This window comes from Leptodactylus fuscus, chromosome 4 (assembly GCF_031893055.1).
Source record: "Leptodactylus fuscus isolate aLepFus1 chromosome 4, aLepFus1.hap2, whole genome shotgun sequence".
Taxonomy (NCBI): Eukaryota; Metazoa; Chordata; class Amphibia; order Anura; family Leptodactylidae; genus Leptodactylus; species Leptodactylus fuscus.
This window is the reverse complement of record NC_134268.1, coordinates 74,143,143-74,160,375: the sequence shown is the minus strand read 5'-3', so window position 1 is coordinate 74,160,375 and position 17,233 is coordinate 74,143,143. Positions and strand designations below refer to the sequence as shown.

Sequence of the window (17,233 nt, the reverse complement as noted above, 5' to 3'; positions counted from 1 at the left end):
AATGTGCAAAGTACTTATGTAAAAGACATGTAAATTATACTTGTGACGAATTCAAACAGTAAATTTAGCACCTTGAACCTTATTTCACATTTTATATAGAAAAAAACTAGACTTTTTTTTTAAAAAATATATTTACATACAGTTTGATGTTATTAGTTATAGTTTACAGTTTTATAAAGATTTTTTATGTGCAAATGTGCAATATGCATGAATAATGCAATAAGGCCATGTAACATTTTTTGACACAAAAAAAAATAAAAATTAAGTTTTTGATTTCATTTTTCATTTGTTTATGAACAACCATGTTCACATACAGTATAATAATGCAAAAGAAATTCAAATAAAAGACTTAAATTAGTTAAAAATCCAGACTTTAATAGGCCCGGTCAAAAATGACTGGAACATTATATGTGTATAGTAGAACAGAACAGCAGGGTTAAGCAGTGATCAGCAGATGCCAATCATCACACAGGAGGGCTGAGTACATGACTCTTAATAGGTGATTAGCAGATGCCAATCATTACGCAGGAAAGATGAGTACACAACTCTTAAAGGGGCTCTATCACTAGGAAAAGTCATTTTTAACTAATCACATCCTTGCATAGGCTTTAGAAAGGCTATTCCACACATACCTTTAGTATGTAGATTGCCTCAGTGGTGTCTGAATAAGTCCGTTTTTATTCATATGCCAATTAGACTGTTGCATGATACATCGTGCACATCTCTCCTGTTGTTTCCTATGGGAGGATGCTGCTGCTGCTGCTGATGACTCAGCTTCCTGTTTGCGCACACACACATAGGAGAGACGAGTGCTGCTGGGAACTTCCTGAGCTGGCTGGAAGCTCATTAGCATATGAATAAAAACGGACTTATTCAGAGACCACTGAGGCAATCTACATACTAAAAGTAGGTGTGGAATAGACTTTCTAAAGCCTATGCAAGGATGTGATTAGTTAAAAATGACTTTTCCCAGTGATAGAGCCCCTTTGATAGGTGATCAGCAGATACCAATCATTACACAGGAAAGATGAGTACACAACTCTTAAGAGGTGATCAGCAGATGCCAATCATCCCACAGGAGGGCTCAATACATGCCTTTTAATAGGAGATCAGCAGCTGTCAATCATCACACAGGAGAGCTTAGTACACAACTTAAGCGCCCGTTCACACGGAGTAAACGCACGTATATTTTGGCAAAAAATGTTGTTGAAGTCAATGGGAGTCTTATTTTTACATGTGTATTTTTTCATGTGTATTTTGCCAAAATACATGCGCGTTTACTTCATATGAACGGGCCCTTAAGAGGTGATCAGCAGCTGCCAATCATCACATAGGAAAGATGAGTATGCGACTCCTCAGGAAACTTCTAAGTGTAACTTTTCCATAGCATTAGAAGTGATAAGGTGGACCATACCCATTCGATTGTCATTGCTGAATTGGCCAATTGTGGCTGAGAGCTGGTTATAAAAATATCACAAAGAACTATTAACTATGGCTGATGGATTTTTTCTGCCATGCAGGCCGGCCGTGTTGGAAATGTTCTGCTTGTGGTTGGCAGGATCTGTTACTTTATGTTTTTAACTAGACATTTTAATTGTTAATGTTGATGGTGGGATCAGCATCATGGGTGTATAAAATCAAACGTGTGGGCAGCTTTAGGCATATACATATGTAGCAGAGTTAACCCTGCAATTGGTCAAACTGCTGCAGCATGACAACTGGTCACAGTAGGCAAAAAATATAATGAAAAGTGATTGAAAAATATTTTTCCAATAAGTTTTCATTGTTTTGTTATTGTCTTCTGTTATAAGAGAACAGGGGTTTTCTGCCTTGCCATTTCTGGCTATATCCATAGGATATGTCATAAATGCCTGATAGCTGCAGGTTCCACCTAATCTGAGAACAGGGCCCCATCCATATCCACAAGAGAATGAGAGATGGCCAGGAAGGCACAAGTCTCTCTATTTACTTGTATGGGACTTCTGAGAATAGACAAAGCTGCCTTCACTTACAGATGGAGGAGGACCCAGAGGAGGACCTGCATCTACTAAGCATTTATGGCATACCCTATGGAGATAGACATAGAGGCAGAGACTGGAACATCCCTTTAAATAATGATGTGAAGAAGACAATATTCCCTTATACTTATTTCTTGGATGTATGAAACACAAGCGTAGTTATAATATTCTACAATATTACATTTTACAATATTTTTATATGAAATTACAGCTGGCAGCAAATTTTGGCATATTGAAATGACATTGATGGAAACTCACATTCATGTCAGCTGAGCGGTTCTCAGAACAACAAATTTTATCTTGATGTCTAAATTGCTCCCGACTAAGTAAAGTGTTTTACGTACAACAGCTTTACAAAATTTCTGTTACTACAATGTAAAGTGAAACATGTAAAACTTTCCAAAAGCCACTTAGCAGAATGCACTAACCCAAGACAGTGAAGATATCACAGAGCATGAAAAATATACTGTATATATCCAACTCATACTGTACAGACTAAATGTTTTACAACTGTTATATGGTTCCTGAGTTTTCATCGAAAGCTGAATAGGATCTAGCTAGGCAGTCTGCTCTATGGCTGTATAAGCCTTCATACATGGTGTCCTATCAGTTTTTCTGCAGGTAATAGCCTGATAATGGCTTCTGCACAGTTTGCATTTCTCTCTGAGGCAGGAGGCATGTACAATAAAGAGAAACCTGCCATTCTCACTATCCATACTACTACTACTACTGGTTTCTTTGCCTGTAATTCTGACAGGAGTAATTGTAAAATAGCAAATAGCTAATAAAACCTAAGTGAACATAATATAGGAGATCCAGGGACAATAAACTGCAAAAATAGGGCACAATATGGTAAAAAGATCCCTGAAAAAGGAAAAGGGAAATCTACGCATAGCAAGGAAAGCTTCTCACGGTCTATGGCCCCATTCACATCTGTGTTTGGGCCATTCCATTTCCCTCTCCACATGTAAGCAGCACTTTTCTCTCTGCATTCTATGTGTGGAATTGAGCGGAAACCACACAGACCCACATTATAGTTTATAGGGTCCACAGGTTTCCTTAGGTAACCGTTTTTTAATTCAAATTAGGTTTTTGTTCGGGGGGTCCCCAAGCAGATATCCCGAATGGAAACCCATGTGCAGATGTGAACCGGGCCTCTGACTAATATCCCATCAGTAATAACATAAGCAGCTAGTCAGAAGTATATTTAAGCAATTAGACTCTCCTCTCACTCTATGTATGCTGTTTGACGTTGTAGACTTATCTCTGTGCAGTGTATAGCAGGGAAAGCTGTGGAGAAACATGCAAGAGGCTTTGAAAAGACCCCAGAGTATAAAAATTATTCATGGGTGGTCCACTATGGGGTATAACACTGTGTGCTGGGACCACTATAGGACATATTACTGTGTGCAGGGACCACTATGGGACATAATACTACATGTGAAGAAGCCAATATGGGGCATAACACTGTGTGTGCAGGGGCCACTATGTGGTATAATACTGTGTGTGCAAGTGCCATTATGGGGCATAATTGTGTGACCAGGAGCTAAGGTGGGACATTATACTATGTGGAGGGGCCCCTATAGGACATTATACTGTCAGGAGGCCACTTTGGGACCTTATGGGGTGTTTAAAAGGGGCATTATACTGTGTGGGGGCCAGGAAATGGGCCACTATGCTGTGTGGGAGGGCCCCAAGTCAAAAATTTGCTGGGGGTCTAGACTTTGCTAGTTACGCCACTGACCACTATAATAGATTTCGTGCATCTTCTGACTGCTGCACCTACATTTATGATGTCTAACATTAAATGCCAATAGTAAATTTGCCTCACTGTGTCTGTCCAATGTCCAATGAAGAATACAACTCGCTTTGTACACAAAGAAGAATTTTAACGTTGTATTTGTCTACAATTTAGAATCCCCCAAATTCTAACATTACATATAAACATGTAGTTAAATCATTACTCACAAAGAGTAGACTCAGGGGGAATAAACTATTGTGCTCAATCCTACAAGCACTACTGTCCAAGACAACTAGTATTTCTGTACAACTAGTATCTCTGATTTATCAGTACAAGCCTTTCAAATATTCACTAGGTGCAAATCAAAGCCCCATACAATTTCACCAAGTTTCCCCTGTTAACAAAGGGACTGACATAACAGATGCCCGATGGCAAACATAGAAGGTGCTGCATCCTGGTCATAGAGTATTATTTTTAAGGCTTTAGCTAGCTGGATTTTCACATTGCAGTTTGATATGTTTTAACTTTCTGTATGACCAGAAAGTTGTTCATATTTCCTAGAAGAATTCAATTGTGGCGATCAGTAGGATCAGTAGGATCATCGCCTTGTTACCATCAGTTCACTCCCTAATAAGATAAATGAAGGGTCTGAACTGGTATTGGCTGCAACAATGAAATATCAAGTACACCTTGCTCATTTCTAACAAATAACCAATCTGAATAGAGAAAGCAAAAAGTGAGTAAATGTTAATTGATTCCCCATTTATTTGAGCATTTATAGCAGGTGTTATTGGGGCCCCTAATGCAATAATAACTATAAATTTGTATGTGACATTGTCCAAGTTTTTCTCTGCCCTGTAGGAGTCTTAGAAAGACTTTCAACACAACTTTTCATTAGGATCACCCACACTTATTGTCTATCACAATTTGCACTAAACATATTGTAGCTAGGGTTGAGCGATCGGGATCGGAAAAGATCGGATTCCGATCGGTGATCTAGCAAATTTCACGATCGAGATCGGGATCGAGATCGGCTGGAAAATGATTGGAAATCGGATTTTAAAATCGATCTTGAAATCTCAAGATCGGCTCAACCCTAATTGTAGCTATTTCCCTTTCAGTTCAGCCTCCTGTTTGCTTCTTATCAGACACCACTTTTAGCTTCCACACTACTTTTTTGTCCTCTGTGCTATGCTACCAAGTCCCACAACTCAGAAAACATCCTGTGAGCAGCTATAGCCAGAACCATTTCTGCCTGCTGGGAGGACAGTGTATATATCCTCTCCATATTCTCCTATGGAGCCTGTCTCAGCATTAGCTGTATGTGACGGGAGTTTGTGGACAGCGTCAGTATTAAACTCCATGCATTTTTATCATATAGGAAGTTCTGATGCCTGTATAAGTAACATATTCAGATATAGCAAAGTTTATATAAAAAAAACTACTTGACTTTATCAATGACTTTCAGTAACTTCCATGAGAAGACATCTGGCTTAAGTTACAATTTGCTGCCATAGTAGATTTTATAGACTTTAGTAAAATGTCATCAGACAGTTACTATAGTCGGAAATTTAGTTAGAAAAGTTGTAAGAAAAAGAACAGGTGAGAGGGCGACAAGACGAATTCCATAATGGTGTCCATAGAAGCTTTAGCTTTGTCAGATCCCCTATATACTGAGCAGAAGACCCGCAATCCTTGGAGAATACATCTTACATACAGCGCTGTACTTCACAACAGTAATGTGTACCAGTAATTCTAACATTGTCTTTGTTTCTTTAACTCATTTTATGTGCACTTTTTAGAGCTACATGGTCCATTAAATGGGAAATAAAGTACATACTGTGTTTATTAGCACGCACCAGATTTTTCTGTTTCTTCAAGTTGAGGAGCTATCAGCGAGCATTTAAGTAAGCGCACAGGGTTGTAATTATACTATTTTCTACAAACTGCGCTGACAATATAATTGTGCACTGGCTATATTGCAGTGTGGAGTAGTAAACGGTGTTGCACAAATCTCACTGTCAGGAATAATGCTATGTTACTGCTCTTAACACAACCTTGTCTTGTGAAGCTTTACAAGTTGCTGTGTAAATGCAGAATAGACAAAAATGGAAGAAAAAAAAAAGCAAAACAAAAGCAAGCAAAAAATACATTATGGATATAAGGAGTCAAACTTACCCTGTGTGGCAATGTAGTGATTTGGTCTGTGGTAGCCCTAAAATCAGAAGAACAGAAGATCTATGAAATACACAAATGCATTTCCTACGTGACATAGATGTAACAGTCAAAGCAGGAATCATGAAATTAGACTTGCCACAGTGCAAACGAAGACAAGCTGAGGGTCTAGTTGCAGGGGTATAGCTAAAGGGAGATGGTGTCTGGGGCAAAAGGTCCACCCTTACTAACCCCAACTTCCCCCAATGCCCATCTGCCTTGCCCTTCTGAACGGCAAAACAGATAGTGTGGGGCTCATAAGGTTGGAAATGCTATAAGGTTGGGAAAGAACCCAGCAGATCACTTGACAATGCTACTTACACCATCTGTGTTACTAATGTGCCAGCTTATTAAACCTTTAGTGGCATTGCTTCTTTAGGGCAAGGAAAGACATGGCATCGGTGCTGCCAGGATGTGTCTGAAAGCCATACAGTCAAATCAGCTGTACCAATTTCTATCAGATCATGAAGAAGTAATATGGATAACAGCTGCAGGGTTTTGTCGGTGTACATGCCCATATGTTTTATAGCTGCCATTTCTGCTTTAATGTTAAACAATGTTAGAATCAGATGAAAACTCATAAGCATCTCCTATAAATTCTTTCTCATATGCAACTGCAGCATATAAAGCATATATAATCGTAGATCATGGGCGTTATCCCTGGATGAGGGCAGAATGTGGCCTCTGGTGCATGTACTATACTACATATAAACTGAGTAACACTGACTATATACGGTATTTCAACAATGTTACTGTAACAGCAAGTTGCAACTATAATAGTTTACAATATGGGAGATTATAGCTGACCTGCTGGGTTGAAGAGTTGCAAGAGGCTGCATGAATAAGTGTGTGGATTTCTGTGAGGGTAAACCTGGCTACAGGATGCAGCTAGTACTGCTTTAGCATACAGGGTGGTGCTAGGGGGACCCTAAAAGATATGCCACTGTCTAGCTATATTCAAGAAAGTGTAACATTATGTATTAAGAAAATCATATGTACAAGAGGTTTAGCTCTTAAATGGCTTTACCATGACTTTAAAGGGGGTTTTCCAGTTCATTTTTATGGATGATCTATCCTCAGGGGCCAACACTCAGGACTCTCACTGATGAGCTGTTTTATGGGCTCTCAATGTTCATATAAGTGCAATGACATTTTCACTGGCTACACTGCAAGTTGGCTGTTTCATAGTGACCTTACAATGTATACTTCTAGACTTCTATGGGCCAAACATATAATTACCTTGCACAGCTGATATGGGACAGACAATGTGCAGTGTAAATAGTGAAGAGGCCATTGCGTTCATACTAACACTGTGACACCTTCAAGCGGCTGATCTGTAGGAGTCTTGGGTGTCATACGCCTACTAATCAATTACACTAAACAACAAAAAAGAAAACTTTCCACGGATATCTTGGTATACAATAATCGATCTCAGTCAATTTGAACATGCTGATTTCAAATATGCAAACCGTTTTCCTGGATCACTCGCCATTCTTGAAATGTCTACGATTTTAAATTTTATATTTCAATTAATTACTTCAAAACATAAGAAATGTAATTTTTGCACAAAAACTTGTATTTTAAAAATTATTGCTACGTGAATTTTAAACGTAAACATAAACGTGGCTATAGCTACTGAAATTGTATATAACATACATAATTATATGATAAACAAAAATTCTGTTTGAAGTCTAATATCTGTAAAATATGTGCAAAAATTTGTTAAACATGTTCATGACAAATCACGCTGAAGCGTCCAACAGTAGTCTGCCAACATCACTGCACTCCACCAACCCTGATAGTGTGATTCTATCACCAAAATGTCCTGCTGGTGGAAGCGCTCACCATGTTCATTGCTGACTGCACCTAGGTTTTCTAGAAAGGCTATTCCACACATACCTTTTGTATGTAAATTGCCTCAGTAGATTTTGTATAAGTCTGTTTTATTCATATGCTAATAAGCCTTCTCTGTGCACTCTGGAAGTCTCTTTGTGCACAGGCTGCTGCTGACTCCTCCCTGCTCTCATACATACCACACAGCAAGGAGAGGAGAGCTGGCTGACAACGTCCTGTGCACCGAGAAGCTAATTAGCATATGAATAAAAACGGACTTATTCAAACACTGCTGAGGCAATTTACATACAGAAGGTAGGTGTGGAATAGCCTTTCTAAAGGCTATGAAAGGATGTGATTAGTTAAAATGACTTTTGCCAATGATAGAGCATCAGAGATGAAACAGAGCTGGCCGTGCGCTGAGCTCGGATACTCCAGAGATGCAGCCATACGGAGCGCACAGCCAGCACTGCTACATTGGAGATGAAGCAGAGCTGGCTGTGTGCTGAGCTCGGCTACTCCAGAGATGCAGCCCAGCTGAGCGCATGGCTAGCACTGCTACATCGGAGATGCAGCAGAGCTGAGTGTGCAGCGGGGTTCAACACACACTCAGCACTGCTACATCTCAGATGCAGCAGAGCTGAGTGTGCGTTGAACTCTGCTGCACACTCAGCTCTGCTGCATCTCAGATGTAGCAGTGCTAAGTATGTGTTGAACCCTGCTACACACTCAGCTCTGCTGCATCTCAGATGTAGCAGTGCTGAATGTGCGCTGAACCCTGCTGCACACTCAGCTCTGCTGCATCCCTGTGTGTGCTGAGCTCTGCTGCTTCTCCATGTAGCAGAGCTGTGTCAGCACTGCTACATGTGAGATCGGACCACAATGGAAACTGCTGTGGACCGATCTTAGACTCCGTCTCCTCTGGCAGAACCAGCGTTGATTGGCCGAATGCTGTACTCTATATGGCATTCGGCCAATCAATGCTGGTCAATGCATTCCTATGGGAAAAAGTCAGCTCACGCATATCGCAAGCTGACAGGGATCCCGACCAGATAGAGCCCTAAAGAGCTGGGTGAGTGACATTCCCACCTAAATAAAGGTAATCCCTAGCTAACCCTGCCTGTAGATCTATCCCTGTCTCACAGTCACATAGTTCACAGTTTCAAATTAATCGAATGTTAAATCCACCATTCGTATAAATTGGAGGTCACCTGATTTAGCCAGCCAATTACTTTTTCAGATTTTTTTCGATGCCTCCGTTGTCGTAGTTCCTGTCCCACCTCCCCTGCACATTTATTGGTGCAAAAAAAGCGCCAGGGAAGGTGGGAGGGGATACGAATTTTTACTGCATTTGCCTCGTGGTATTCGATTCCAATCGAATACCCCGAATGGCCTGATATTCGATCGAATATGTATTCAATCGAACAGTGTTCGCTCATCTCTATTATCGATGACTTCAATAAAAAAAAAAAAGTTGGAAAACTAGAAAACCCCTTTAATACTGCTGACCAGTAGAACAGTGGGGATATGACTCTTGGAAGCCCCTCTGATGTGGTGAATGCTGCAGACCCTTTATTAATCGAATATTCTGGTAGCCTGGTACTACATATAGCTTTGTCTCATTTACTTGAATGGGACAGAACTGCAGTATCACATATACACTCACCGGCCACTTTATTAGGTACACCTGACCAACTGCTCGTTAACACTTAATTTCTAATCAGCCAATGACATGGCGGCAACTCAGTGCATTTAGGCATGTAGACATGGTCAAGACAATCTCCTGCAGTTCAAACTGAGCATCAGTATGGGGAAGAAAGGTGATTTGTGTGCCTTTGAATGTGGCATGGTTGTTGGTGCCAGAAGGGCTGGTCTGAGTATTTCAGAAACTGCTGATCTACTGGGATTTTCACGCACAACCATCTCTAGGGTTTACAGAGAATGGTCCGAAAAAGAAAAAACATCCAGTGAGCGGCAGTTCTGTGGGCGGAAATGCGTTGTTGATGCCAGAGGTCAGAGGAGAATGGCCAGACTGGTTCGAGCTGATAGAAAGGCAACAGTGACTCAAATAGCCACCCGTTACAACCAAGGTAGCCAGAAGAGCATCTCTGAACGCACAGTACGTCGAACTTTGAGGCAGATGGGCTACAGCAGCAGAAGACCACACCGGGTGCCACTCCTTTCAGCTAAGAACAGGAAACTGAGGCTACAATTTGCACAAGCTCATCGAAATTGGACAATTGAAGATTGGAAAAACGTTGCCTGGTCTGATGAGTCTCGATTTCTGCTGCGACATTCGGATGGTAGGGTCAGAATTTGGCGTCAACAACATGAAAGCATGGATCCATCCTGCCTTGTATCAACGGTTCAGGCTGGTGGTGGTGGTGTCATGGTGTGGGGAATATTTTCTTGGCACTCTTTGGGCCCCTTGGTACCAATTGAGCATCGTTGCAACACCAAAGCCTACCTGAGTATTGTTGCTGACCATGTCCATCCCTTTATGACCACAATGTACCCAACATGTGATGGCTACTTTCAGCAGGATAATGCGCCATGTCATAAAGCTGGAATCATCTCAGACTGGTTTCTTGAACATGACAATGAGTTCACTGTACTCCAATGGCCTCCACAGTCACCAGATCTCAATCCAATAGAGCATGTTTGGGATGTGGTGGAACGGGAGATTCGCATCATGGATGTGCAGCCGACAAATCTGCGGCAACTGTGTGATGCCATCATGTCAATATGGACCAAAATCTCTGAGGAATGCTTCCAGCACCTTGTTGAATCTATGCCACGAAGAATTGAGGCAGTTCTGAAGGCAAAAGGGGGTCCAACCCGTTAATCCCATGGTGTACCTAATAAAGTGGCCGGTGAGTGTATGTGGTAACCAATGAAATATCTGCAGTGTTAGCTAGATTGCAGTGGCCTCCTTAAAGAGCAGATCAGCAGGGTGCTGGGAGCCTGACCTCAATTGATCTGAGAGTGATGGCCTATCCTAAGAACTGGTCATCAATATTTAAGTTCTGGAAAACCCCTTTAATAAGAAACTCCCACCAGGTTTAGCTAAGTAATACTTTTAAAGCCTAAAGCCCTTCATTATGGTATTCCTGTAGCTATTAATCCGATTTACAGAACAAATGAAAGAAGCAGGACCTGTAGGAAGCAGACCACGGAGGTTTTATTATTGTCATCAATAAAAGTAATGCAAGCTGAAGACACAGTTAGACATCACAGAAGTTTTGGAGAGTGCTGATGCTTAAACTCAGAGCCTCATTCCAAATTATAGTCAGAAAAAAACATCAGCACAAGCTGACAAGTATGCCGCTGTAATAAAGCTAATCCTAGCAGGAGACAGAGTTCACAGGAAGAGATCTGGGGAACTGTACATTCATTGCCTGCTTCATGGTTACATCTCTCTCCATGAGATCTCAGGCAGGCAATGTTGGGACATGAGCTGAATGTTAAACGAAACACATCCTTTAGAGACAGAAAATGGGACTAATTTCTGTAGTCTTTGAAGCTATTCACCACCTGCTGTCCTAAAGATACACAGTAATTTGTAGCAAGACGCATTGGCACTAATTAATGGCACGCTGCAGCTCAATGTGCAAAATAATGCACACAAATATTAATAATTCTGAAACAAATAAAGTAATCGGTCCCCGCTGAACATTAAAAGGATGGGAACAAGGCCTGTGAGCCAGCAAGAATTGCTGAGCAAGACAAACCGCTGCCACTGCTGGAAAGGAATTGGATTTTTTTAGACAGGAAAAACAAAATTGCATCTAGGAAATAGTAAGTGTTCAGTGGTGTGTCCCAGTTTAGAGACACTGCAAGGAATGTAGTGCAGGACCGCACAGAGCAGCTGGTATGGAGAAAGAACGGCAATAATTACACTTCCCCTTATTGGAGACTTGTCAGAATTACTCTTAAACTGGGTAAATGAGAATCCTATACCACCATGTAACACCACTGTAATAGGTGCAGATTCGCCCGGGGACTATGTGCATGAGAAATGTGTTTGGAATGCTTTGGCCATGTTAAATTACTGCACGTGCAACCCAGAATGAGCTGACTTCATAAGGTGTAAACTCAATGATAGAAGCGGTGGAGGGATGCATGTAATGACTGGGCAAACTGATAAACTAACAGGAATATCAAAAAGGTAAAATATCAAACTATATACTGGGTCAGGAGGGGTGTATTGTCTCATCGGAAAAATTACTGTATCAGCATAGAGACAGATTAGCCTTATATGTTTCCCTTATATGTATTTGCATACTTATTCCCATAACATATACAAAAGAATATACTGGTATACGGTATGTGACAAGGTGACAGGTAGGGTGCTGGAATCATGTTCTATCTCCCCCAGGTTTTTAAGTTATGTGTGGTCCAGTGCGGGTCTTGAGTAGGCCTCAGCTTCAGATGTGAGTCCTTGGCTCATTACTGGGCTAGAAATAGGCTGCAAATTCTGCACTCCAATGCAGATCCCTGGAGTGAAAGGAGGTGTGTGGGTCTGTCCTGTAATCCTGAGTCCGATGAGACAATATTGTGCTTGTTTTGTTCCTGTGCCTGGTAGTAAGCCACACATTTAGTTAGTTTAACAGTCCTATTTAGTTAATGGCTCAGACGAGCAGGATTTTATTTTGTTTTTGCCTGAAGTTAAAGATGTATTTTATTTTGCCCATTTTGTGCCCGAAGTCAAGGTTTATGTATTTTCCTGTTTTTTCTAAATAAACCTGTTTGCTGCATATTTCGTGTCCCTGTCTTTGACTGTTTGGGTCCGCACCTTTGTTAATACTGAGCTACCTCCCCTACAAGTAGCATAGGTTCATATACTGTAATATGATTCAATAATTCTAAGAAAAAGGAGAAGGATAATATAAAGCTTAAATGGGTTATCTGGAAAGCTCTTGCCATGTATTCACTGCAGTAGATGGTCCTAAGGTATTTACTAATGTACATGCTACTCCAAGCTGGCAACAATTCGACAGCTTTTATAGCATTGCAGGGAAGTTAAGAGTAAAATACTCAGAACTGGCGCGATGTGGGCAGCATTTACATCGATAAGTGGGACCTGCACTAGGAGAAGTTTTAATCCATTAAACCTTTAACCCTTTAGTCTGAATGTATAGCATTGTTTTATGGATTTTTTGTTGTGCAGTGCAGTAGATATATATTTACTGCGATGGATGAGATTGCATCCCATACAGGAAAGTTTTTCCCACAAATATACAGTATGACTCCTGCATATAACCTCTACTATGGTCACATGTACTAGGTGTACTGAAGCTGCAAGGATCTGTGTGAAAGAGAGATACTTATAACACTGTATATGAACGCTTGTGCCTGGAACTATTTGGAATTGGACTGAAAGGTCACCTTTTGTCTTCTACTACACCAATGCCCATGTTTACCTTCAGAAAGGTTTCGGTTTAAAGAGGATCTGTCACCTCTCCCAGCAGGTGAATTTCTGTAGTAATGTACTTGTTTTTCTCTGGAAATACTGTAACAATGCTGGAGAATCTTCTATTTTCTATTTGTATGTTATTTGTCCTAGAAACTTATGGACAAGTGTGCAATTGGGCGTCACTATTCCCCTTGTCAAAGCACAGTGTGACACAGCACTGACTGGACAATGTGAGGGTGTGCGGGGGCAGAAGCCCAACTTGTAACATCTGTCAATATATGTATAAACAGGTGGGCGGTTGCATAGGGAAGGGTTAAAACCCTGTCAAGAATATACCTGTTAGGGTATGTTCATACTGAGTTTTTGCAGGTTTATTTTGAGGTGGAAGTCACCTCAAAAAATGACTCTCAAGGCTTCCCGTCCAGCGCATAGCGCCACCTACGGGCCAATCTAGCCCTCGGCAGTGAGGTGTCTGGAGTCTAAGTCAAGCTTTCGGCCCATTGAGCACGCTCAGACATTTTGGAGCCACTCAGAGGCTAAGTGCCATTCTTTCCCTATTGAGCACGCTCAGACGTTTTGGAGCCGCTCAGAGGCAAAGTCCCATTTTGCCCATACTGAGCATGATCTGTGACGTCATGGCCACCGCCCTGTTGGGCGAGGACTAGCCTTTATATAGTGTGAACCGACGCCCGCCCGCTGCGCACACTTTGACTGGAAACACCTTGAGACAGGAGGTTAGGGCTAGGTTCCAGAGAAAGACAGGAGCTGTCTAGGGACCAAGTTAGGATTCCTTGGCTCTGCCAGTGGGAATCAGTAAAGCCTATTCACTGTCTAATTGCATTGCAGCTCCTAGCAGGTTAAGGAATTCTTTGTGTTACTGACCAGGAGTGAAGTTAACCCCTGGCAGTCTTGATTGTGTAGTAGAGTGAAGCATATGCTAGGGCCTGGTTCCTCTGCTGTAATTAGCAGGTGCTTCTTGCAAGGCTTCATTTGGCTTCACTCAACTGCTATACACAGGCATGCTTTCCCAGTGAAGTTAACTGGTGAGAGTCTGTTGCAGCCTGTTCACATTGGTGCCACACAACATCACTGCCAGTGCAGTTTAACTGGTGGTTCGTATTCAGGCAGACCGCTGCCCTACTGGGGATTGTGGACCTCACTGCAGTGAGGGGGGCATGGCTTGAAAATGGGAAATGGCATACAATGCCGCATAGTGCACCATAAATCTGGTGCACAACTCTAGCACAAGGTGTGACAACATGTAGGTGGTATATTCTTAGACAAGTCATCACATTTATCACTCAGCATCACTCACTGTAATAAATCCGGCACATTAGAAGACTGACTAGCCAAGTTTGTATTGTACATGTTTTGCACTACATGAAAACACTGTCACCGAATATTTCACATCCCATCATTTTCTTGAGGTATAATTCCAAGTTAATGATAACTCTGTATATATCAGCTAATGTATGAGGGTGACAGGTTCATTTTGATAATGTGTCACATGAAGCAATTTGGATTATAAACCTGAAATTATGCAAAATGTCTTTCCTCCAAGGTTCCCGAATAGGTCACTATAATAATACAAGCAGATAAGGATGCTTTTATAACAGAATATAAAGTCTAATTTGAATTGCAATAGGAATTATTGTATAGTATTAGACATTTCCACCCCAGCGTGTAAGTGCTTATTACAGACCGCTGCTTTTCATGCAAAGCAACTGTCTGTAACTACTTGTGCATATTTACACTGAGTTTGCCATTATTTTCAATTAGAATTTCATATTAATTGATTTATCTACAAACTTCCCATTTCTCAGACAGTTCATTCTAATGTAAAACATCCAGTTAACATGATGCAATGTGAACAAAGACGTGGTGCTGAATAATTAAAGGGTTTACATATTTCATGAAATGGCTTGCTTGCATTAGAAGCATTGGTTAACAGCTGCACACTCCTTTGAAGGGAACTTAAAAGTGCCGAGATGACAAGAGATTGCAAATCACAGCATTAGGAATTACATAGTTTTGTCACATTAATATGCAAACAGCTTTCTATTTAATGAAGAATCATGCCAAATTGGTGACAGAAGAGAGACATAACATTTACATTGTCCGCACTTCTGTCTGGAGGTAAGATGGACAGGGCTGCGTCTGCAGACCACCAGACTATGTCGTTCTAAATCTAAAGAAACTGTTATAAAGTACATGGAGTATTGTATTCATAGAATTTACTTTTTTTTTTCTCCCCTAGAAATTAACTATATTTTATTTGCCCTAGCCACAATGTCTGGGCCAGAAAGCTTGGTCCTTGTATTAGCCAGAACTTAGATGGCTGAACTGAACACATTGTGGTACATCCAGCTGATACATGAACAACAAAACAAGGAAGGATTCACTTCAGTAAGCCACAGCCATGTCTGGAGGACCACAGCATTCACTAAAAACAACCAACAGGTCCCTATAAAGCTTCTCTTCAATTATTCAGCAGTTTACCTAAAGGTCTATTCTGACTGCAGACCCTTTTGCATGGGCCGATAACCAGCTGAATGAACGTTTGTACAAACATTTGTTTTTGCTCCTTGCACCATGTAAACATGCCATCGATCAGCCGACAAATGAGCAAATGCTTGTTTGTCATTGATCTCATTTTTTATGCAGGCATGAAAAACATTTTGTCAGTTCATCGCCTCATGTAAACCGGGAATCTACTGCTTGTAAATGCAAATGGTATGTGGATGAACTATGCGATTAAAGAGGACCTTTCACGTCCTCAGGCACATGTGTTTTTATATACCGCTAGAAAGCCTGTTGGCTTTCCCATTATGTGCCCTGGGGGAAGAGATATCAATGCAATTACAGATAGCTCTTCAATGTCAGAAGGGCATCCTGACAGTCTAGCTGGGAGCGTCCCCTCCTGACTGTACTGTCCGCAGTGCTATACTGTCAGAGGGGGCGTTCCCACCACCTAGTCATGACTCAGTGCTGAGGAACGGCCCCCCAGTACTAGTCTATGGATGAGTATGGTCAGGGGGAGGGGGTTGTTCCTCACCACTCAGTGTCATGGCTGGGCCATAAGGAACGCCCCCCTCTGACAGTATAGCGCTACGGACAGTACTGTCAGGAGCAGCATTCCCAGCTAGACTGTCAGGAACGCCCTTCTGACAGTGAAGAGCTATCGGTAATTGCACCAATATCTCTTCCCCCAGGGCACATAACAGGAAAGCCGATAGTGGGTTGAATTCAGCGCACAGTCAGCTTTCTAGCGGTGTAGAAAATCGCATGTACCCGAGGACATGAAAGGTCCTCTTTAACAATCAATTTATGCATTTACAAATGTAGTAAAGTTTAACATGACTTTGCAGAATAATAACTTGCACAGTGTGATGTCACATCACAGAAAGCGACAGAAGCATACTCAATGCCTCAGTCTTATTCACTTGTTATGTGTCAAAGGAAACATTACTACATCTGTGCAGCATATAGAAGCTAAATAAGTATTGATGGATATGTTGTATCAACTGTGACTCATCTTGGGAAGGAAGTCTGCCTGAGTAAAAGGACTCAGACAGTCTCCTATCAACAAGCCTTCCTTCAGACTGCAAGACTCGATCTGAGAAGAGCTTGTCCCTATGATTTACGTTGGTTTGGCTGCAGGGCTGTAGAGTTGGTAGACCAAAACAAAGACTCTGACTTCTCACTTTTTCCACCACCCAACTCCATCTCTTGCTTAGGCTCCTTCATAAATGACTGACAGCCACATCAACACAGAAGCAGTAAAAATCCTCTAATTTGCAACGAAGCTGCCGAGTGAAAGTAAATATGGAACAAACTATATATCTAATTATTATACAATATTGAAAATATTGAATTTTATTTTGATGGATGAGTCAGAATTAGTAACTTTATTTTGACTCAGACACCACCCAAAACTGTCTCCACCTCCGACTCGATTTTGACTCCATCTCCACAGCCCTGATATAGCTATATAGTATGTATCATGCAAAA

The 17,233-nt window shown here is 41.3% G+C and overlaps 1 protein-coding gene across 8 annotated transcripts in view; it reads right to left on the bottom strand.

The window, feature by feature from the left end:
• Positions 1–17,233, bottom strand: part of PTPRM (protein tyrosine phosphatase receptor type M) — a 568,788-nt gene that overhangs the window by 71,903 nt on the left and 479,652 nt on the right. For all 8 annotated transcript variants that reach the window (XM_075270676.1, XM_075270675.1, XM_075270678.1 and 5 more), the window contains one exon: positions 5,938–5,974. In XM_075270676.1, the coding sequence (XP_075126777.1) occupies positions 5,938–5,974 (37 nt within the window). The remainder of the gene's footprint in view (positions 1–5,937; positions 5,975–17,233) is intronic.